This window comes from Acomys minous, assembly GCF_964271855.1.
Source record: "Acomys minous genome assembly, chromosome: 10".
NCBI classification, from domain to species: Eukaryota; Metazoa; Chordata; class Mammalia; order Rodentia; family Muridae; genus Acomys; species Acomys minous.
In genome coordinates, this window is record NC_140491.1 from 117,715,459 (window position 1) to 117,736,832 (window position 21,374).

The 21,374-nt window shown below is 46.4% G+C and overlaps 1 protein-coding gene across 2 annotated transcripts in view; it reads left to right on the forward strand.

Annotated features, from left to right (window-relative positions):
* The first annotated feature begins 2,085 nt into the window (after nt 1–2,085).
* ITGAV (integrin subunit alpha V) overlaps nt 2,086–21,374 on the forward strand; it is an 84,406-nt gene continuing 65,117 nt past the window's right edge. Inside the window, exons 1-2 of one of the 2 annotated variants that reach the window (XM_084800185.1) lie at nt 2,086–2,610; nt 17,141–17,271. In XM_084800185.1, the coding sequence (XP_084656311.1) occupies nt 2,426–2,610; nt 17,141–17,271 (316 nt within the window). In that variant the 5' untranslated portion in view covers nt 2,086–2,425. The remainder of the gene's footprint in view (nt 2,611–17,140; nt 17,272–21,374) is intronic. The other variant, XM_084800186.1, reaches the window with a different exon arrangement.

Here is a 21,374-nt window from a genome sequence, read left to right on the forward strand (position 1 = left end):
ATGTGTGCATGTTGGCCATCTGAATAGGACTGGGAAAACCCCAGGCTCCCCTCATCTTTAGAGCTGAAGGTGCGTGTCTGAGAAGCAGTGTGGCTTTCGGCATGAAATGCAGAGAACGCCTGGTGTGCCTTGCTATTTGTGAATCATTGTCCTTCTTAAGCCCAGACTCTGACCTTAAATGGTGACAAGGAACGAGAAGCAGCCAAGGATCTCCGGTGTAGGTATGCGAATAGGATTTCCCGTCTCTGAAATGGCTTTTACATAGACGCTGGCCTGTGACTGATAAGATCTCCCAACAATTTTTTCACTGTATCCTTTAGTGAAATTTAAAATAAAAATCAAACTGATCTACTCAATTAAGTACATACATGACACTGCACAGAATTACTTAATGTTATTAGGTGAATAACTAAAGGTACTTTTCTCTTGTTTGAGACAGGACTCTCTTTATGTTGACTGGACTCAAGGAATCCTCCTGCCTCTGTGCTTAGTCTGTGATCGATTTTTAATAATTACTTTGGGGAAGTAGTTCAAAACTCCTTAATACCTTACATGTAAGTACTCAAGCCCACATGATACATTTATATTTTACCATTTTTGTCCTATTCACTAAATTCCTTTTCCTCCTCCTCCCTTCCTCCTCCTCCTCCTCCTCCTGAGACAAGGTCTCAGCCTGGACATAAGCCTGTCTCTGACTCCCAGCACTAGGATTAAAAGTGTTTGCCACCATACCCAGTCCATGCACCATTATTTCTTTAGCGCTTGATATACAATACAGGAAACTTTAAAACTTTAAAAAAAATATTTTCTGTGTATGGGTGTTTCGTCTGCGTGTCTATCTGTGTCCCTCGTACATGTGTCTGACATACACAGAGTCAAGGAGTGGCCTTGGAACTGGAGTTCCAGGCTTTTGTGAGTCAGCCTGTGGGCGCCGGACCCTAGAAAGCACATCGAGTGACTTCCAGACCTGGGGTTTTTGTGGTTAAGGTAGTGTATTAAGGCGGGATTTAAATGTATACAGCCACGCAGTGAGTACAGGCTCTGTAGTTTAGTCACACTTAAGAAACAAATATCCTCAAGCCGTTATCGTTCTACAAAGAGCGGCAGGTGCTGCTAACTGTTGAGCTACCTCTTCCGGCCCCAAGCTCGGAGCAAACTTTACTCTTTAGTCATTCACCGGTTTTAAAGTTTATTGATTAGGTGGAAGGAGTTGGAATTGTAAAGAAGCAGGTCACGATTTCTGTCCGGAAGGACCACTCAGCCCACTCTGGTCCTGGTCCGTGGCTCGCCTTTCTTCTGCCAGCTCTAAAGTCATGTCTACCTGGACTTCCTAAACTGATCATCTGTTTTCCAAAACATCATCCCTCCTAGGAGGAATCCAAGAATAGTCAGTGTGTCCCAGCACTGGGAGAGGCAGGCAGATCTCTGTGAGTTGGAAACCAGCTTGGTTCATAGAGTGAGTTCCAGGACAGCCAGGAAAAGAGGGAGGGAGAGGGAGAAAGGCAGAGAGACCTACACAAAGAGAGAGAGAGAGAGACAGAAAGAGAATCCACGAATAAGGCCTGGGTTCTCCTGGATGAATCTGAAAAGCTCATCACTTAACCTTTGCCTTACCAACGCTTTTGCCAGCCAGTGAGATCCAGTAGTTTCACTCACCACAAGCGGGAGGAGCGGTGCTAGCCTTCTGGGAATTTATAATTAAGTTCAGTGTGTGGAGGGTGGGAGGGAAACGGCATGTAATTACAGAGTTCTGCTGGTGAGCGCCTGCCGGGCTAAGTGGTAGGAGTGAGAGAAGCGAAAACGCTTTCCGCATTCCTAAACAAAAGTCGCACAGAAGTTCCAGAAGGAACCCGGGACCGAGGTGTGCCTGGGCCTCCTTCTTTTAAGTGTCACCATCTCCCTCCCCTCCTTGCAGGGTTTCGTGGATGGGGTGGGGGTGGGCTCCCAGGTCCTTTGGATCTGGGTACGGTCCCAGGGCGGCCTCCGAGGACCCTCTGTCTGCGCGCACGGAAGTGCGCTCGGCCTTCTCCGGTGGGAGGCCACCGTGCGCGCGACTTCCTCTTTCAGCGGGCGTCCCGGCCTTGCCGGCTCCTCCTCCTCCCGGGCCTCCTCCCCCAGCCGGGCCAGCTCCCAGCTCAGAGGTACCGCACTCGCCCCGCCAGTTCTCAGCGCCGGCCACCGCGGGAGCCAGCGGCTGAGCCCGAGTCCCGCGTCGCGCCCCGCGCCCCGCGCCCCGCGCCTCCGGGGTAGCCACCTAGCTCAGCCTCCCGCCTCCCTGACGCCCGGCCGCCCTTGACCGCAAGCGCACAGCACTGCACAGCACTCGGGGCGCGCTCAGGCGGCGGGCCGCGGCCACCGTGCACCGGGGACGAGGCTTGTAAGCCTTTTGGGCTCCGCGCCCCGCGCGCGCGCGCGCTCCCCAGCGATGGCTGCTCCCAGGCCGCTGCTGCTACGCCCTCGCCCCAGAGGCGTCCTGCTGCTGCTACCCGGCCTCCTGCTGCCCCTCGCCAGCGCCTTCAACCTGGACGTCGAAAGCCCCGCCGAGTACGCCGGCCCCGAGGGAAGTTACTTCGGGTTCGCCGTGGACTTCTTCGTGCCCAGCAAGTCCTCGTAAGTGGCCGCGCTGGAGTCCCCAGGAGCCCCCTCCCCCGCACGGCGCGCCCCCACCCAGCCGATCCGCACCCGGCCTTTGGCTCCAGGGTCCTCCCGCCCTAAATAAACCAGCCTATCTACTCCATCCCGCGGCTGGCTCAGGTCCTGCGTGGATGAAAAATTTGTGGGGCTGACCTAACCTAGCATTCACCGTCCACTTTCATCCCATCCCCACCTTTTTTTCCTGATTGGCTGGGGATAGTGGGAGAGAGCTTCAAAGCAGCACTGCTAAACATCCTGGAAAAGTAAGAAATCAGAACCGGCTGGTCCTGAGGGACTTTTGGCGGTCTCTGCCGTTCCGTGACTTGTTTCTCTTGGTCCCAAAATTTCTTTTTCTCCAGGACCGTTTGCTCTCCAAAACTAGCCCTTACCTTCCTTAGTCATATCCTCCCCCCCGCCCCCGCCCCATTTCTAGGCACTCCGATGACTAAATTGACTAAATTGTCAAGGACTGTGAGACCTTTGAGTAGTTGAGGTCGACCAGATGAATGGAATGCGTCATCTGCTCCTTTTTCTAGTCCACTATTTTAGATCATTGTTCAGAAAGAACGAGGGTGTTTGCTGATTTTTCACTCGCTGCAGGTCATTTCAGTACTGAAGAATCCAGCAGTTCACAAGGGCTTTCAAATTACCCACGTCCCGTGTTGGTTGCAACATCCCTGAGGACTTGTAACAGCTATTGTTATTTTTGGATTAAAAGTTGTCTTTTACCCAACGCTGGCATCATTCTTTTTTTCTTTTCTTTTCTTTCTTTCTTCTTTTTTTCCTTCTTCGAGATAGGGTTTCTCTGTGTAGTCTTGGCTGTCTTGGACTCAATTTGTAGGCCAGGCTGGACTTGAACTTCTGCCTCTCAGAGAGCTGGGATTACAGGTGTGCGCCAACCACACGGGGCTGCTGGCATCATTCCTACCGTTGCGTGTTAGTGTTAGATTTAATTGATGTTTTATGATATATAATAACTGTTTTTGAAAGAAACCGTTCCTTTGGTTATTTCTCAGTGCTTACAAATGGTAACAACACATTTTTCTTACTATAATTTCCTCCCAAGATATCCATTTGGGGGAGGGGCACAGCATGAAATTGATGGTCAGTACTTGGATAGGACCTTATTAATTAATTAATTAATTTTTCTGATGTATGCTTCATTTGAAGGTGACCCAAGTATTTGTCTGTGGTTGTTTGAGCAGTCTTCAGGAATCTTGTCACCATTTTCTTGAATACTGCAGAGCCTCATCCTTGGTACCAGTCTTTAAAGCAACAGGTAGCTTGGGTGCAATTGTTCATGTAGCCTTTGTTTACATAGCCCAAGGCTTTCTTCTCACGTCAATGCTTTCTGAGAGACCTGAGCTCACATTCTCCAAAAATGATAGAAGCACCAACTGCAAACAACTTTAACCACTCTGAGTTGATGTGATTGACATTGGGGGCGGGTCTCCTGGGTCTCTGCCGCACCTCTCTCTGAGCTATACCCACATCTCTTCCATCTAATCACTTTATTACTTCACCACTTAAAACTCTCTCTTTTCCAGGTATTTTTAAGCGTATGCTTCTTATGTCATGGGTACTCTACTTGCTCAGAGGCTGCACCCTTTAGATTTAATTATGCAGAATTTTCTGACTAAAAATATATATATTCTCTGCCTTACATGAATTAGGAACTAGCACTTAAATACTTCAGAGTGGATGGAGTGTTTGACAAACGCCATTAACTGTTTATTGTTATTGATATTGTTGTTGTTTGCTTCTGTTTTCTATGGCAAAGGTTTAGTATCCAATATATGGTAGGAACAGAGGAAGCTGACAAGCTTTTGATTTTTTTCCCTCCATGGAAAACAGAAGTCCTGAGCTGTTGGTGGTATTTACTATTGTAAATCTTTGGAAAACATATGGCCATATGAATATGCTATAAGCTCACACATTTACATGACTTCGTGTTTACGTGAACTCATGCATGGGTCTTAATAGTAAGATATTGTGGAATTGAGAGATTGCGTATCATGTTTTGAAATAGTCACCAGCAACTTTGGTACCAAGAGACCAGCCTAACTTAAAAAACAGAAAGCAACTTTGAGCCGCCCATCCCCCCCACCCCCGCCCCAACACACCTAAGCAAAGGTTTATACTTATTGACCTTTTCAGATTAAATGAAGATTATTACAAAACTATGCTTAATCTTAAACAAATAAACAAACAAAATGCTGGGCAGCGGTGACAGACTCCTTTAATATTACCACTCAGAAGGCAGAGAAACCCTGTCTTGAACCACCACCATCCCCAACAAATCCCAACCAAGTAAAACTATGCTTAATCTTGTTAAAGGCAAGCCTAAATTCAGCAAGCTGTTTTGTTTTCAGTTACATATATTGTTATTTAATGTCATCATAAACTTTTAAAGGAAAACTATACACTCAAGTGTTTTTTAATGGAAGAGGGCTCCCCCCCCCCCCCATGTAAAAAAGTACTGATTTAGTGAATGGAGTAGCAGTGATTTCAAACTATTGCAACTTCAGGGATCTAAATATTGTGAAATGGTTTCATGCCTCCTTTTTCTTATAATAGAAGATTATGAGTGATAATATTATCTCCATATTGTTGTGAGGATGAATGCATCGATATTAATTAAGAAGAAGTGCTAAGCAGAACCGGGAAGATGATGCTGGGCGTTGTGGTGCACACCTGTCATCTTAGCACTCCAGAGGCGGAGGCAGGAGCATCAGGAGTTCAAGGCTTGCCCCAGCTATGTACTAAGTTCCAGGCCTGCCTGGGTGATGAGGCCATGTCTCCAAATGCAGAAAAATGCCCTAGTTTCAAGTTCTTTTTTTTTCTCCATTAGAAACAATATTGCAATAGCTTGCGGATGACTTAACCTGGATTAGCCAAGTCAACTCATTTTGTCTAAAACTGAATTGCATTTGCATCAAGAGATGTCAGCCTCACCTCCGTGTCTATTAATGGAGCCCTCTTCTTCTCTGTTGCCCTGGAGATGATTTCACATCCCTCCCTCTCATTCTCTATTTTACTTTGTCTCTCCTACTACACTCCTCTGAGATTAGTCACCGCTTAGTCACCAGGCAGAAGGGCCTCCAGCCTTCCCTGGTAACGTTTCCTCGCCTCTCTCTCTCTCTGCTTCTTACTTGACCTTGGGTCTGAGCTGCTGAGAGCCTCTTTAATTATTCCGCTTATCATTTGGCTCTTAAATCTGCAAAATGCCTTATAAGTTTCTACTGGTTTTATATTTCTGAAACATTGTTTTGTTTTGTTTTGTTTTTTTTAAATCTTGATATTCTGTTGCTAAATTCTTTCAACAGTAGTTCCATTGGCAAAGAAAAATCCAAACCTAGATTAAGGCCTCCTGAGGTTTCTGCTTTTTAAGATTTCAGTGTTGCGCTCATTGTCACAGTACTTTAGAAAATGTCCACAAGCAGTGATACTTACCTGAAATCCCAGTACTCAGGTGCCTGAGGCGGGAGAAGATTGTCACGAGTTTGAGGCCAGCCTGGGCTATGTAGTGAGTTCCCGGCTGTCTAGCTTTGGCTGCAGAGTGAGACCTGTAAACATACTGCCGCCTTCAAACAAGACTTTAGCATATATTTTCATAAATGTGAATGTGACTAGGACTGTGTTGGTTTCTTTTTTTCCATCGTAAATGATACATATGCTTAAGCCACAGTTTTTCTTATTTGGAAAGCAAATCTTAGGTCTGTTACTTTTGATTAAGATCATTAAGCTGGGCACTATGGTCCACGCTTGTAATCCCAGCTCAGGGAGGCAGACGCAGGTGGATCTCTATGAGTTCGAGGCCAGCCTGGTCTACAAATCGAGTCCACACAGCCAAGGATACACAGAGAAACCCTCTCTTGGGGGAAAAATTTGATTTATTGAGCAGATGTGATGGTGGATATCTTTCTTTCCAGCGCAGGAAGGCAGAGGCAGGCATATTTCTGTGAGTTCTAGAGAAAATGTGTGAAATTTGGTAGTTACTGCTTCCATTTGACTTTACACGCTTGTTGACTTGAAGCTTTTGTTTGTGTGATTGAACAAATCTGGAACTTGAATCATACCCCAACTATTTTATACACATTTCTTTTTATGAACACAAGCAGTATTTATTTTTCAGCATTTCCTTTTGGGGAGGGCCTATCCATCACCCTAGTGTCAGCTACGTATATGAAACATGCTTTATCTTGGAAAGGTCAGCACGGAAAGCAGCCAAATAACTTAGTTCATTTGGAAAGTTTGAAAATGGACTTGTCATTGTTTGGCCAGCTGCCCTGCTTGGTAGCCAGGCTTCCATTCTGTGAAGCCACTACCCTTCCTGCACTGCGCTGGGTAGGAAGTGCATCTGGAGGCCATCCTCACCGCAGTGCAGTGTCCGAAGCTCTTGTCATTGTCACTTCTTTCCCTTCCTATCCCTCCCCCTCCCTAACTCAGGTTTCCTTCCCATCTTTTGACTTCCACTCTTCTCTCTGTCTCTCTCTGTCTCTCCCTCCCTCTCCTTCTCCCTCCCTCCCTCTCTCTTTTTCTCTCCCTCCCTCCTTCTCTCCCTCCCCTTTCTCTTTCTTTTCCAGCTGCATCTCATCACCCTCCTACTTCTTGACAACATATGAATAGCACTCTCATTTCTGGAGTCCTAAGGGGGCATTAGTGGAAATAAACTGAGTTATCTCAAAGCACTAGTGAAGATGTGTCTCTTGGTTATGTTCCTGGGCAAACATTTTTTTGGAGTGAGATGGAGTCTATGAGGAGAAAATGGAAGGCACGTTGGCTCTTATGTTGCTTAGCTTCAAATTTTACATGTTTTTCAGTGAGGTCTCACCAGCCCCATGCAACCTTGACCTGGCTCCCCACCTGTCTACTTTGCTAGCAAAGGATGTGAGCCAGCTTTCCTGCCCTTTGCTTTTCCTTCTTTCGTTTGAGTTAATTACTTGAGCATTAATGGCCCTTTGAGAACACCGAGGGAAGAAAGCTCCTTTAAAATCAGATTTTAAATTCACTGTCTATTTCATTAGGAAATAGCTTATTAATTATACCAACTGCTGTTTTGAATGCTAATGGTGTCATCTCGTATTATTTCAAAGCTTCCAGACATTTTTAGTTTTCATTTATCTACTGGACAACTGGGAAAGACTTTCTTTTAAGTAACGACAGAATGCTGTACCTCTGCTCTGTTCCCAAGAAGCAAGAACAGAGATTTCCAGTGGCTTCTCCCGCTGACCTGCCTTGTTTGTGAGTTGTCCCCTCCTGTTTGCACTGGGTGCTGCTGCTGAGTACACTGCACACAGCTTGTCTGTCAGTTCTTTTACCCTAGTGGAGCTGCTATAGACAATCAGCAGTTTTACTGACTTTTAAGCAACGCTGCTTGCTTTTTAGAAAGTGTTTCATTGATAGGCGTGTGTGTGTGTGTGTGTGTGTGTGTGTGTGTTAGCACAAAGAGCTTTTTGTAGTGCTTATTTTTTCCTCCTCCTCTTTTTTCTTTTTCTTTCTTTCTTTTTTCCTCTGTGAAGTCCTGGCTTTCCTAGAACTCACTCTGTAGGCCAGGCTGGCTTGGAACTCAAAGATCTTCCCGCCTCTGTCTGCCAAGTGCTGGGATTAAAGGTTGCGTCACCACCATCCGGCTTCCTTAGTTTTCTTAGCATCTTTTTACCACTTTATGTCCTCCACAAAAATGGGATTTTTTGAATATATAACTCTTTTTGAAGATTCTTTACTTTCTCCAAATTTCCATGTCATTTCTCCTCCTCCTCCTTCTTCCTCTCTCTGTCTGTCTCTGTCTCTGTCTCTGTCTCTGTCTCTGTCTCTGTCTCTGTCTCTCTCTCTCTGTCTCTGGTTTTTCCAGACAGGGTTTCTCTGTGTAGCCTTGGCTGTCCTGGAACTCACTCTGTAGATGAGGCTGGCCTCGAATTTATAAAAATCTGTTTCCCTCTGCTTCCCAAGTGCTGGGATTAAAGGCATTTACTACCACTGCCTGGCTCATCCTTTTTTTTTTTTTAATCTTAATTTGATTGCATTCTATTTATTTATCTATCTATTTATTTATTTATTGTGTGTGTGTGTGTGTGTGTGTGTGTGTGTGTGTGTACACGTGCGTGTGTGCATGTGTTGTAAGTATGAGCACATGCCGCCACCATGGTGCACATGTCCTCTAGGTCAGAGGATAAATTATGAGAGTGCTGTCTTTCTACCATGTGGGTCCTGGGGACAGAACTCAGATAGTCAGGATCGGCAGCGAGTCTCTCTACCTGCTTGCTGCTTCTTTTCTTTAACGTTTCTTTCTTTCGTTCTTTCTTTCTTTCTTAAAATCATTAACTTGGGATTTAGATCCTGACAGTCCTCACATGTTCCTTCTTTACTATTCTCCTGTTTCTAAGCCTTGTACCAGTGGGCGAGACTGCACATGCGCATGCGGGCTCCTCCGGAGCACTCACACTGTGGGCAAGACTGCACACGCGGGGATGAGTAGGGAGGCCAGGCTGAGCAGCAGCATTAGCTTTTCTAACTGCCATCCTTTCCTGCCTGTAGTGTGCACACAGCCTGATGCAAGCCTGGCTCTCGGGCAGCTTCTGGGCTTCTCCCGAGCACTCACGCTGTGGGCTGCCAAGAGTGACATTTTTATCCAGTGCCCTCTCCTACTGTGCCCTTTCTTCTGCTTTCGCCAGAGGCCGCCCCCAAATAACTAAGGAGTGTTTTACAGTTGCCAAGTCAAGAAAATATCTGAAGTTCAAAACTAAATAGAAGCTTTACATACAGGAATTATTTTAAAAATAATTTAAATAATTGGATGTTTAGGAAAGTATGATTCTGTGACCCAAGCGTTGGAGTGCTTTGGAAATGACTTATTGAAGTGTGGTTAGTATAAGACAGAGACCTCTAGCTCATGAATGTGCTGTTGCCTGCCCAGGCAGAAAGGTGAAGTAGAGCCCCACATTCAAATAAGCACTTCTTTGCAAGTAATGAGTAGTTTCGACAAAAATTATAGCAGGCTCTGAAAGGAAGCACGCAAATGGCAATCTAGAAGTGAGCTGCTTGTGGGCGTCAAGGCAGATCTGGGAACCAGCTGCTCTGACTGACAGCCACCTTAAGAATTCCGCAGGGGACTGGAGAGATGGCTCAGAGGTTAAGGGCACTGACCACTCCTCCAGAGGCCCTGAGTTCAATTCCCAGCAACCACAAGGTGGCTCACAACCATCTGTAATGTGATCTGATGCCCTCTTCTGGCCTGCAGGGGTACATGCATCCAGAGCACTGAATACATAATAAACAAACAAACAAATAAATCTTTTAAAAAAAGGAACTCTACAGGAAGGACCCATGTCACTTTCCAGGTACAGAGGTCTTTAAAAAGCAGTACACAGTGCAGTAGGGTGAGCAGACCCCCCTGGGTTCAGATTTGTCCATCATGATGTTTTTCTTGTGGGTTTCTAGGACCCTCTGGATCCTTCTATTTCCCCATTCTCCCATATTTCCCTCACCTAGAGTCCCAATAGGAAGTCCCTGCATCTATCCTGACCTCCTGGTAAGTGAAGACTTTAATTGGACATGCCTTTGGGGCTAGTGTCCAATTATAAATGAGTATATACCATGTGAGTCTTTCTGCTTCTGGGTTACCTCACTCAGGATGATCATTTCTAGTTCCATCCATTTGCCCATACATTTCAGGATTTTCTTGTTTTTAATAGCAGAGTAGTATTCCATAGTGTAAATGTACCACAGTTTCTTTATCCATTCTTTGACTGAGGGACAATACATGCAGTAAACATTGAACCCCTACTCAGATCTAGCCAAGGGACAGGACATTCTTCACTGTTGTATGGAGAGTGGGGACTGACTCTGACATGAACTTGGGACCCCATATTTGACCACTTCCCCTTCGTGAGGAGGCCTGGTGGCACTCAGAGGAAGGGTAAGCAGGCTACCAGGATGAGACTTGATAGGCTGTGACCATATGGTGGGGGAGGAGGTCGCCTTCTGTCACAGACCTAGGGGAGGGGAAAAAGGTGAAAGAGGGAGGGAGGGAGGGAGGAACAGGAAGATACAAGTGAGGGGATAACAATTGAGATTTAATCTGAATAAATTAATTTAAAAAAAAAGCAGTGCACAGAACACTGTAATCCCAGCACACACGCCTGCGATCCCAGCACTCGGGGAGGCAGAAGCAAGCAGATCTCTGTGAGTTCGAGGCCAGTCTGGTCTACAAAGTAAGTCCAGGACAACCAAGGCTACATAGAGAAACCCTGTATGGGGATAAAAAACAAAAACAAAAACCTAAACCAAAACCAAAACCACCACCACCACCACTACCACAACAACAGAGCAGCGGATAGATAGTCCCAACTAACCAGATCATTGACGACCTTGTGACTCAGCCATCTCCTTCTCCTCATCCCAAAGCTTTCATTTCAGCCTTCAGGTGGTCAGAGAGAAGGGCGGAGTGGAGCGGAGGGAACCAAGGACACTGTGGAAGGTGAGGGGAGGGGTGTGTTGTAGACGTCACAGCATCACATGGAGGGAGAGATTCTGGGGTCCCCCTCTCCCCACATCCCACAGAGCCTTCCTCTCTGTTATTACTTCTCTGTTGCTGTGTTAAAACACCAAGGCCAGAAACAACTCAGAAAAGGGAGAGTTTATTTGGGCTTACAGTTCTAGAGATACCGTCTCACATGGCGGAGGAGGCATGGCCGTAGGTGGAGTAAAAAGCTGAGAGGTCACAGTTTCAACCGCAAACACAGAGGAGAGAGAGTGAACCGCAACGGGGTGAAGCTGTTAACTCGCAAGTCCCGTCCCCTCGATGTACTTCCTTCACCAAGTCCACATCTACTAACGTTTCCATAACTGCCTCAAATTTCACCACTGACTGGGGTCTGAGTGTTAAAATACCCGAGCCTATGAGGGGCTTTTCTCATTCAAACCACCGTATTCACCTCTCTTCTGAGCTCTTGTCCCAGTTCCCCATTGATGAAACCACGGATTGGAAAAATCACAGTCCATGGACCACATATGCCCACTGCTTATCTGTGTAAATAAAGTTTTATTAGAACCCCCTCCCCCCAGAAAAAAAAAAAAAAGAAAAGCAGCACAATTGCCTGACTTATCCTTTTTCTCAGAGTACACAGGAAAATTTTTAGATAAAAATGGATATTTATGGTATCTCCCGTCTCAGTTAAAAATGTTTTGAGAGAGGGTTTCCTGTAGCTCAGGCTGGCTCCGAACTTGGCATGTAGCACTATATGTAGCCAAGGATGACTATGAACTTCTGATGTGATTATAGGCATGTGCCGTCACACCTAGTTTTAGGTGGTACTAGGGATTGAATTTAGAGCTTTTCGTTTTTTGTTTCTTTGTTCTTGCAGACTAGGTAAAGCCCTCTATCAAATGGGCTGCCTGACTCTGTGGTACTAGAGATCCAGCCTCAGCCTCCAGTGATGTGTGTTGAGGGCTGTGTCAGCTGCATATCCAAACCACATTTCTGATCTAATTGAGAGCAAAACACACACACATGTGACTTATATATTGACAGCTAGATTTGCCTTTGTGAATTTGTATACAGCAAAAACTGCATGTTCTAATTTGCATATGTTAACCAGCATGCTCTGAAAGAGCCCAGGGGATTGCAATGACAGGGAATAGCTTTATCTTGTAGGTCCTTAAATTTCACACTCAACCTTTTCTTTTTCTTTTTTTTCCCCTTGTGAAAGATTCTTGCTGTGTGAAAACAAAGCTGATTTCTTACTCAGAATCATTTTGCTATGATGAGAGAGAGAGAGAGGCAGCACTGGTGTCTTACTGCTGTTAAATATGATTTCATCAAGATTTATTGAACAGGGCATGGCCTGATTTGGAGTGTCATTGCATTTTGAATGTGTGGGGTTCAAGATAAGTGTCAGAGTAAAGGGCACGTGTTCCCTCGCCGTCCTCCGGCAGCCTTCTGCTTGATTTAGGTGAGGTGCTACCACGCAGATTAAGGGAGGCTGGAACTGATTTTTTAAAATTATGATAAGTACATTTCATATTTAAGATGTATGTTGGTTCGTAATTATAATTTTGTGACTCTGACTTGCCAGAACTTAAGCGACTTGTTTAGCTAAATGAGATGGTGGTGATGACATACTCTATTTAGTGCCGCCTCACAGCAGGCCCTTTTTGGTACCTCTAAATTAAGTCTGTCAGTAAGGTGGAGAGTTTCTTTTATGATGCCCCCCCCCTCTTTCTTCCTTTCCTGTTGGCTGTCTCTCTCTGAACTCCTCCTGGGCACAGATCTCCTCTTGGTGTTGGACTTAACTAGGTGTCCTGCAGGCATAGGAGTAGCACAGGCTGAGAACTGAGTGCATGTTTTTCTGGGGTCGGCCTTCCCTCTCCCTGCTTGTCTGGCTGACATCTTAGACTAGGGGGGAGTTGGCTGGTGTTTCCCTGCCTTCCCCATTCCTACGCTGACCATCTGGTGCTACCTCTCTCTGCTCAGTTGACTCTTGATGTTTGTGAGGTCTCTCTCTTCTCCTTCTCCATCTTCTTTGGCCATCAGAGGTCAGTTCCCCCCCCGCCCCCCCCCAGCTTGCTTTCTTTGTTCCATTTTGTCTTTTTCTTTAATTCTCCAATGGCAGGAACGTCACCTTTCCTAAGGTTTTAAATGCATCTGATGCTGATGCTCATCATCTTCTTTGAGGTAGGCTGGGTGTTGTCAGAAGTTAACCTGTCTTTAAATGCCATTTTCTGTAGGTCTCTGAGGCTTTTGAAGACCTTATCTAACTGTTTTACCTTATATATCTATAGAATCATATCTATCTGTTAGACCTAGGATGTATAATCTTATGATAAAAATAGATGAATGATTGACATGACCTTGATTTGATATACTAACAATTACTTAATTATCCTAAGCAGCCTGCAATAGCACTTTCAAAGTATTGGAAGTAAATCCTGTGTTATAATTGAGTTTTATGGGTACAATACCTCAACATTATAGAGTTTTGGGTGACTGTTCAGGCAGCAAACTGTCTCTGTTGTTTTTTTCATTTTTGGAAGCTGCTGACCTGTACTTCCTGTCTACTCAGGTAATTAAGTTTTATTCCTTCTCAAGTCTCTGATGGTGCTGAAGACCAGATAGTTTATTTATATAATCAAGCTTAGTTGTTTAGGGAGTAAGATGTTCTTAGGTTTAGAGAGATGTATTAAAGTGATAGAGATGAGATATGGTAGATACAGATTTACATCCAGAATTTTAGATGCACCAAAATAGGAAAGCTGTTTTCTTCAAGATTGCCAAATACAAATAGCCAAATCACTATGATTGTAACATTTATATAATTCCCGGTTGTCTCATGGTTCTTCTTGCTGTATGTTGTGTGTTGTATTTCATGTGTGATAATATAAATGCATATGTAAAAACAGAAAAAAAAGTGGAAAAATGCAATCGCGACAAAACTGATGATTTTATTATGACTGAAAGATACTTCATAACTTAGCTTTTGCCTGGCTCCTGGACTAATTTGCACCACTCCCAACCTGCTGTCTCCTGCTTAGCCATAGCCCTTGTCTCTTCTGCCTCAGAGAATTAAGTTCTCTTCCTATCCAGGATCTTTATGTCCTAACCCTTCATCTCCCTTTCCCCTACCCCTTCACCCCCCCCTTACCTCCCTCCCCCACCCCTTTGTCTCCCTCCCCCACCCCTTCACCTCCCTCCCCCACCCCTTCACCTCCCCCTTCACCTCCCTCCCCCACCTCTTTACCTCCCTCCCCCACTCTTTCACCTCCCTCCCCCACCCCTTCACCTCCCCCTTCACCTCCCTCCCCCACCTCTTTACCTCCCTCCCCCACCCCTTCACCTCCCCCTTCACCTCCCTCCCCCACCTCTTTACCTCCCTCCCCCACCCCTTCACCTCCCCCTTTACCTCCCTCCCCCACCTCTTTACCTCCCTCCCCCACTCTTTCACCTCCCTCCCCCACTCCTTCACCTCCCTCCCCCACTCCTTTACCTCCCTCCCCCACCTCTTTACCTCCCTCCCCCACCCCTTCACCTCCCCCCTTACCTCCCTCCCCCACCCCTTCGTCTCCCGCCCCCACCCCTTTGTCTCCCTCCCCCAACCCCTTCACCTCCCTCCCCCACCTCTTTACCTCCCTCCCCCACCCCTTCACCTCCCCCCTTACCTCCCTCCCCCACCCCTTCGTCTCCCGCCCCCACCCCTTTGTCTCCCTCCCCCAACCCCTTCACCTCCCTCCCCCACTCCTTCACCTCCCTCCCCCACTCCTTCACCTCCCCCTTCACCTCCCTCCCCCACTCCTTCACCTCCCTCCCCCACCCCTTCACTTCCCTCCCCCACTCCTTCACCTCCCCCTTTACCTCCCTCCCCCACCTCTTTACCTCCCTCCCCCACCCCTTCACCTCCCCCTTCACCTCCCTCCCCCACCTCTTTACCTCCCTCCCCCACCCCTTCACCTCCCCCTTTACCTCCCTCCCCCACCTCTTTACCTCCCTCCCCCACCTCTTCACCTCCCTCCCCCACCCCTTCACCTCCCCCTTCACCTCCCTCCCCCACCCCTTCACCTCCCTCCCTCACCCCTTTACCTCCCTCCCCCACTCTTTCACCTCCCTCCCCCACTCCTTCACCTCCCCCTTTACCTCCCTCCCCCACCTCTTTACCTCCCTCCCCCACCCCTTTACCTCCCTCCCCCACTCCTTCACCTCCCCCTTTACCTCCCTCCCCCACCTCTTTACCTCCCTCCCCCACCCCTTTACCTCCCTCCCCCACTCCTTCACCTCCCTCCCCCACCCCTTCACCTCCCTCCCCTACTCCTACACCTCCCCCCTTACCTCCCTCCCCCACCCCTTTACCTCCCTCCCCCACTCCTTCACCTCCCTCCCCCACTCCTTCACCTCCCCCTTTACCTCCCTCCCCCACTCCTTCACCTCCCCCTTTACCTCCCTCCCCCACCTCTTTACCTCCCTCCCCCACCCCTTCACCTCCCCCTTCACCTCCCTCCCCCACCTCTTTACCTCCCTCCCCTACTCCTACACCTCCCCCCTTACCTCCCTCCCCCACCCCTTTACCTCCCTCCCCCACTCCTTCACCTCCCTCCCTCACTCCTTCACCTCCCCCTTCACTTCCCTCCCCCACTCCTTCACCTCCCTCCCCCACTCCTTCACCTCCCCCTTTACCTCCCTCCCCCACTCCTTCACCTCCCCCTTTACCTCCCTCCCCCACCTCTTTACCTCCCTCCCCCACCCCTTCACCTCCCCCTTCACCTCCCTCCCCCACCTCTTTACCTCCCTCCCCCACCCCTTCACCTCCCCCTTTACCTCCCTCCCCCACCTCTTTACCTCCCTCCCCCCCCTTCACCTCCCTTCTTACCCCCTCCCCCACAGCAAACACTCTCTTCTAAGCCAGCCTCTCTCAACTCACTGTGCGATCTTCAGAGATCATTTCCCTGAGTTCTTTATCTCCGCAAGGTCTCCCTTCTGTTCTCCTGTGACACCTTCCTGGAGAGAACCCTTTCCTCTCCTTTCCCTGAAGGTGAATATGCTGCTATCTAAGGAAGGCCTGGCCTCATTTCTAAGAACTGTTCTCTTACCCAGTTGTCTGTGTCCGTCATAGTAATGTTCGGTGCTCTGTTTTCTTGCGTTCTTGTGGAGAGGGCAGTGTCTAGTCTAGAGCAGGCGTCCTTAGTGCCAGAACTGAGACTGATGTAGCAAATATCTTCAAGCCTCCACATTATTTTTGAATGAATAGGAAAAAAAAGTAGTTCAGGTGTCTTCTTGTGCATGCTTTTAATCTTAGTAACTGGAGGCAGGGATGGGGTGATCTCCGAAATTCCATGTCAGCTATATGCTGAGATTTTGCCCCCAAAAGGTGGGTGGGAATGACTTAGGGGAAAAAGTACATTGTGTGTGCGTGTTTGCAGGCATGTGGACATGGCAAACATGCATGGAGGTCAGAGGGCAACTTTAAGGAGTCAGTTTTCTTCTATCTTATATAGCTTCTGGGAATTGAGCTCGGTTTCAGATTTGACAGCAAGCACCTTTACTATCTCACTGGCCCAAGATACTGTATGCATTTAACATGTACAGTTTGGGGCTGGAGAGATGACCCACTGTTTAGGAGCACTGGTTGTTCTTTTTGTGGACCCAGGTTCAATTCCCAGCATCCACAAGCTGTTCACAATCGTCTTTTACTTCAGTTCCAAGGCATCCAATATACCCCCTTCTTTTGAACTCCTTAGGTACCAGGTATGAATGTTGTGCACAGACGTATGCACAGGCAAAACACGCATAACATAAAATTTAAAAAAATCTAAAATATTAAGATGTACAGCATTGATAATGTACATTTTTAAGTAAATGCAACAGAAATTATCTTGTTATGAGGAAATTATGCCATCCGAGAATAGTTTTTAAAAGTATTTGTCGATAATATTAAAAGAATGTTTGATCATAAACCATACTATGGTAAATCTTATGCTTTGTGTCACTTGAAATGTCACTTGCCCTTTTGTGTTTTAGCAGGATGTTTCTCCTGGTGGGAGCCCCGAAAGCAAATACAACCCAGCCTGGGATAGTTGAAGGCGGGCAAGTCCTCAAATGTGACTGTTCTTCGAGCCGCCGGTGTCAGCCCATTGAGTTCGACTCAACAGGTAACCCTTGACTCATGCTCTTAACTTATGCCAGTTGGCTGATTGTTTTGTTTTGGAGGCAGGATCTCACTATGTGTCCTTGACTAGCTTGGAGCTTGTTATAAAGCTAAGGCTGGCTTTGAACTCGCAGATCTCTGCCTGCCTCTACCTTCTGAGAGCAGTGGTTAAAGTCTTGTGGCACCATACCTGGCCCGTTTGTTCCTTTTTCTTGACTTGTTTTTGTTTTAATGTAGCAGCATTAAATGTAGCTGGAGAGATGGCTCAGTGTTCAAGAGCACTTGCGGCTCTTGCAGAGGACCAGGGTTCAGTTCCCAGGACCTAGTTGGCATTTTAGAACCATTCCTAACACCCAGTCATGCACATGGTATACATACATGTGTGCAGACAAAACATTTGCATAAATAAAAGTAAATTAACCATCTTTAAGAAGTAGCATCTTAGTAGCATTATCACCCCATGTCCACAGGGAGACTTACCTATGTCAATGATTTGTGTGTGTTTTGCTGTAGCAATTCTGTGCATCTCTATTGTATTGGTTAATCTGTAAACATTCTGGGAAAATCTGTTAAGGTAAGCTTATATCTCTTTTGGGAAGAAAGAACTCTCAACAGTGGTGATTTTTGTGGTTTCTCCGTGATGCATGACTCATTGACCACTTCAGACCATCACTCCTCTTATCAGCAGTGTATCCCAGGTTTGGTGCGATGAAAAAAAAAAAAGTAGCTGAGAAATCATCTTGAGTATTCAAATAGATTTAGATGACTTAGAAAAAACATCAACACATTTTCATCTAAAATGTAGTGGAAAAATTATATTGTGTTACTGATGACAGGATTTTGGAACAGATTTCAATGTCAATGAAGGTGGGTGGCAGTAAAAAAAAAAGTTAGGTTAGCCTAATGAAGATGAGAGATAGTTCAAATTTTGTATTTACATCACTGGAATAAAATGTTCAGGCTCCTTTATACATTTCTGTTGGTATATTCTTATATATTTGTTAAAAGCTTAGGGCGAGGCCGGGGAGATGGTTCAGCAGTGACGAGCACTTGTCCGTGTAGAAGTCTGGGGGTTGTTTATCAGCACCCACATGGTGGCTCACAACCATCTGTAACTGCAGTCTGATCTGTGGGTATGAGGCATACACATGGCACATATACACCCGTGCAACCAAAACACTGCAGGCGTACATATGGATAGAGATGAGTGTGGAGGCTATCCATATAGTAGGCCAATGGAGTCTGTTACTCCTGTTTTGTGTTCAAGTCAATATTAGTTTCCAACTGCTGGTGTCATAAGTTATCTCAACCCTAGTTTCTTTCTTTTTTTAAAATTTTTATTGCTGGCCATTGAACTAAAGAGCCTGTGTGTGGAGAACGCGACCAGTGAGCTCCCCCTTCAGCCCTAGATGCCTGTAAACTGCACAGGTCTATTACAGTCAGTCCTAGAAGTTACATATCTAAGATGGCTCTCACTGCGCCAAGTGCGCAGCCAGGAGCGGGAAACCAGGGCTTGTGACTAAGGCCAGCCAGCTGTGTCCACAGGCTTCCATGCTGGCTGACTCTACCGATGACTGTCCCTTCCTCTTGGATACACACCCAAGCAGTTCAGGGTTCTGTGTCTGGCCACAACTGCCGAGTCTTTTACGTCACACGATTTTCCATATTCGTCTGGGAAGTAGGATACCCATCTGTCATAGAGTGGTGACATTCTATTGGCCAGAGTCTCTTTACATGTTATAAAACTTGATATTGGTTGTGCTAAAAGCTGCTTCCAGCAAGAGCTGTGCTTATATAAATAGGCTTTGCTTCTTCTCTGGTTCTTTTTCTGATGGCAGCTGCAAACTTGACTTAGAAGTTTGGAATGCAAACTTGACTTTGAGGACTGGGGTTCAGCCTCTGATCCTTACTGGGTGACCCCGGGAGCGCAATTCACATTTGCTAGTATCAGTTTCCCGGTTTGTAGGAGAAAGCGACGTTGTCATGTGTATCAAAGGATTCATATCTATGAATTCACTTTAGAGACAGCACAGCACCATGTAGGGGAAGAACGGCCCATTTATTACAGCCCCGTGCTAAAGCTGGGTAAAGAACAATAATAATGAAAAGGGAGTTATTAGAAAGAAAAGAAGTAGAGAACTGTGGCTGTTAAGTGAGTTATGTCTTCGTTTACATTTTAAGCTATGTTATTGTGACTTGGGAAAAACCCTCTCATTGCCACATGTTTTCCTTTTCCAAGGAAGCAGATGTTACTAACAAATCAATTACTGCCCAGTTTTAAATCAATCAATCAATCAATCCATCCATCAATCTTTCCAGCTGGAAGTGGCCCTCAGGTGCTTCTTCTGCCAGCTCTGTGGTGGGCAGAGACAGGAGGGTGCCCGGGGCGTGCTGCCTGCCAGCCTAGCTCCAGGTGCAGTGAGAGACCCAGTCTCAAAGGAACAAGGCAGAGAGGGTGGGGAAGGAGGGAGGACACCGGTTTCCTGGCTTCTGCGTACATGAGCATGGGTGTGTACATCCATCCATCCTACTGCATATGTGACACATGCCTGCCCCTCCATCTCCCTTCCGGACACATCAGTCACTGATCTGCTGTGGGGAAGGAAGACACATATGTCTCTCTCCTAGGAAACACAGGCTTGACTGCAAGCTTGTAAATGATGTCCCTTAAAAGCAGGAAGAAGAAAGTTCTATCTTCGTCCTAGAGAGTGCCAGATGTAGAAGCCCTCTTTTTCCGTCCTGCGCGGGTCTTGCTGCTACAACACTCTAGCTTGTTTCTGGAAGGTTTCGGCCGCAGGCAGCGGACAAGCCTGGCCTTGCAGGCTCTCACCCAGAAGAGTGCTGTGGAGTTATTTCCCTGCACATTTCTAGGCTTTGCTTTAAATAACAAATGTGAAAACGGCCTTTGTGGCCTACACTTTCCAGCTTGTTGGAAGTAAAGCACTTGGGTAGACTCTAAAACAGCTTCCTGAAAGTTTAGCTTCCTCCATTTGGTGAGTTTTTCTGTCTCTCAGGCATGTATGTTTAAATTGTAAACCCACAGTAGACTTATATATTACAAACTTGAAACAAATGAAACATAATTAATCTTTTTTTTTTCTGTTACAACAAGAATTTAGACCAAATATTTCTCTTTAATGAACACATATCTCCTGATGGAATCAATCAATCATCCTCTGGTTCACAAAGTTGTGTGACTGAAGATCTGACAAGCACCTCAGGAATAAATGATTGGATCCAGTTCTTTTATTAATGATTAACTAACATGTTTAGTAGTGTTTTATTTAACAGCTGCAGCCTATGACAAGTCAGTTTCACATGATCCCTTTAAAGCCTTCTTCTAATACAGGCGGTAAACTTTAAACCCCTACCCAGATCTAGACAATGGACAGAACACTCTTCACAGTAGAGTGGAGAGTGGGATATGACTTTCTCACATACTCTGGTGCCTCACCTTTGACCATGTCCCCTGGATGGGGAGACCTGGTGGCACTCAGAGGAAGGACAGCAGGTTACCAAGAAGAGACTTGATACCCTATGAGCATATAGAGGGGGAGGTAATCCCCCTCAGGAACAGTCATAGGGGAGGGGAATAAGGGGAAAATGAGAGGGAGGGAAGAATGGGAGGATACAAGGGATGGGATAACCATTGAGATGTAACAAGAATAAATTAATAAAGTAAAAAAAAATTAATTAAAAAAAAAAGCCTTCTTCTCCCAGTGTGATCCACCTCATGCCCATTCTTTCAAGACCGGGGGTTGATTCTATTTATTTATTTATTTATTTATTTATTTTCTTTTTAAATCTCCAGTAAAGAGATTTTGTTTGAAACTGTTTGAAGCTTTCAGATCACTTCCTCCCCAGCACTAGAAGGAAACAGTCCAGCGCTGAGAGAACAGTGCCCTCTCACAGGCCTGTGCTTTGTGCTGTGTTCCTGCAGAGCCTCCTCGGGGATGAAGGGGGGGGGAGGGGGAGAGTCTGAGCAGCTATAAATAGACAATGGTGGTACTCAGCAAATGAGCGTCAGCCTGTTCCTTCCGGATGCACTCTGCTGCCTCTTTTTTATCTTTAGAGGATAGCCGTCGTAGGTAAATGATGTTTCCAGAG